This window comes from Elephantulus edwardii, unplaced genomic scaffold (genome assembly GCF_000299155.1).
Source record: "Elephantulus edwardii isolate Elephantulus edwardi_28Jun2011 unplaced genomic scaffold, EleEdw1.0 scaffold00002, whole genome shotgun sequence".
NCBI classification, from domain to species: Eukaryota; Metazoa; Chordata; class Mammalia; order Macroscelidea; family Macroscelididae; genus Elephantulus; species Elephantulus edwardii.
Genome location: NW_006399752.1, coordinates 43,791,665 through 43,794,171, shown reverse-complemented (window position 1 = coordinate 43,794,171; position 2,507 = coordinate 43,791,665). Strand labels below are relative to the sequence as shown.

Below are 2,507 nucleotides of genomic sequence, written 5' to 3'. Positions count from 1 at the left end.
CTGAGATGGGAATCACTTCTTTAAACTTGGCTGTTTTTGTTAGAAATTCCCTGTGTTTTCGTGGTTGTGATAAAGCAGGATCATACTCTAAGCATCCAATGACGTCCATTATACATTCCTCAGAGAACATAACTTCAAAAAGAGCAGTTCTATTCAAGAGGAAGATGCCTTTGATAATTTCATACAAGTGGTGTAGTCCTTCTGTATTTTCCAAGTCTTCACACACATGAAAAAGCTCTAAGAGCTTTTTAATATAACCCTCATTTTCCAGTGCTAGTGCAAGTTTTTCACGACGAAGGGGAGAAGGTAAAGATGATGCCACCAGCTCTGCAATTTCCTCGAGGCGACTTAATTCACAAGATGGCAATTCTAAACCTGGTGATGACATATCATCAAAACGCTCCTCTTCAGATTCATCCACAAGGTCCTGAGTGATATCCACTGAAGGGTCCTTTCCTTGAACCTATTAAAAAGAAGTTTTACAGTTGAAAATATAAACGGCCAGATCTTAACGATATTCTTAAATGAATTAAAGAGAAGCGATGAGTTCAAAGCTCAGAACTGGAATGAATTCCAAGGTTTACCAACAAGAAAAACATTCTGGGTTAGGGTAACCTAGATGTCTTTATGAAGAAATGCTCTATGCAGAAGCCTAATGGGAAAATGCAAGCATATATCCCCCTCTTTCCATAACTAACAAGACATTTAATGTCAACTGAGTCTAGAAACTGAGAACCAAAAAGGAACATGTACAAAGTGGTTTTTGACCAAAGATAATGCAAATCCTGGATAAGTGTAAAAATATAAGGCAAAGATGGATAGGAAACAAGTACATATATAGAAAAATGAAACTATATGAAATAAATGAATCCTATACATACTGTTGTTATCTAGCTGGAACCGACTCATAGCTGACTCTCTAGCAGGTTTTCAGAGGCTTTAAGTTGCATGGGAGGAGACTGCACCACTCTTTCCATCGGAGCAGCTCATGGATTCAAACAGTCTGCCTTTGGGTTGGTAGCATAACTCCTTACCATTAAACAACTGGAACTGTCTATACATACTACTGTGTACTGCTGAGTTGGAATGGACGTACAACAGATTCTTCAATGGGCTTTCAGAGACAGTTAACCACATGGGAGAGTCTGCAGAGCAGCTGGTGGATTCAAACCATGTGCTTTTGGGATTGTAGAGCAGAGCTCCTCTATACATATTAGAGATATGCCAAGCATAAAAAATGAACTATGGAAAAATTTTCTTTTCTAGACACTTTAATCAGTAGCTTCCACCATGTTCCAGAAGATCTAAAGTAGAGCACTCCAACTTTATCCCAATATAAAGGCTCCAGAAGGAAAAAGATCACTTAGAAATCTCAGCAGAAAAAGAAATCTAGGCAATCAAATATATTTTTAAGATAAAAGTGTATTTTTACAAAAGGTCAAGATTTTGGACTGGAACCAGCTCTGTGATCTTGGCCCTACAATTTGAGACTATGACCTGTAAAGCAATCTAATAGGCCATGTAAAGGTAAGGACAAATTGAGCCCTAAACAACCAAGAAACGGAATCAGCTAGCCAATACTAAATAATAATAAATTAATGGAAGCAGTAGTGGCATCCACTTCCTAAACAACATGCCTCCAGAAACTCTATGAACTTTGATAAATGTTCAGAGTTGTAGAGGGGCTTCAGGCCTTTTTTCCACAGGGTCACTATAACTCATGCTCGACTCAAAGGCAATCAACAGCAACAATGGAAGAAAAGAAGGTCCACAACATCTGTCTTGAAACTCCCTGTCAGATGATGTAGGCAGCAGCTTGCAAGAGGGCCAGGCAGACTCACAGCTTGTGTCTGGCAATGTCTCAAGTGGCCCTAGATGTATGAATTATCCAAGTTCTCATTATATAGCTTTAGATCTCTAATGCCTAAATTATCGCATTACTTATATAAGAAAATAAAACTAAAAGGTTTTATTATAATGAGAATACATCATCTACTCCAGGTAATACAAAGAAACAAACCTAACACATTTTGGTCTATATGAAGGCTGGCTAAGAAGGTAATAGAAAACAGGCCTGTACCAAAAGCAATCTACCTAGTCAACATAATTCCAGTACAGATAACATTCATTTTTCCAAAGAGCCAGAAGAGACAATAGGCAAATTTATTTGGAAAGGAAAGAGATTCTGAATAAGCAAAGCACTTATGAAAAACAATGAAGTGGGAGGCAGAGCACTCTCGAATCTCAAAACCTTCTATATAGCCATAATCAGCAAAACAGCCTGGTACTGTTACAATGCACACACACAGACCAATGGAACCGAATTAAAAACCCAGAAATTAACCCACTAGCCAACTGGTACTCAACAAGGAAACAAAACATTCCAATAGGAAAATTCAACCTCTTCAACAAGTGGTGCTGGCAAAACTCGATTTCTGCCTGCAGAAAGCTAAAGCAGGATCCCCATCTCACTCCATACACAAAGATGAATGGATCAGAGACCTACG

At 38.5% G+C, this 2,507-nt stretch overlaps 1 protein-coding gene across 1 annotated transcript in view; it reads right to left on the bottom strand.

The window, feature by feature from the left end:
• Positions 1 to 2,507, bottom strand: part of SMEK1 (SMEK homolog 1, suppressor of mek1 (Dictyostelium)) — a 28,439-nt gene that overhangs the window by 17,544 nt on the left and 8,388 nt on the right. Inside the window, exon 3 of the mRNA XM_006879214.1 lies at positions 2 to 463. Within this exon, the coding sequence (XP_006879276.1) occupies positions 2 to 388 (387 nt within the window). The 5' untranslated portion in view covers positions 389 to 463. The remainder of the gene's footprint in view (position 1; positions 464 to 2,507) is intronic.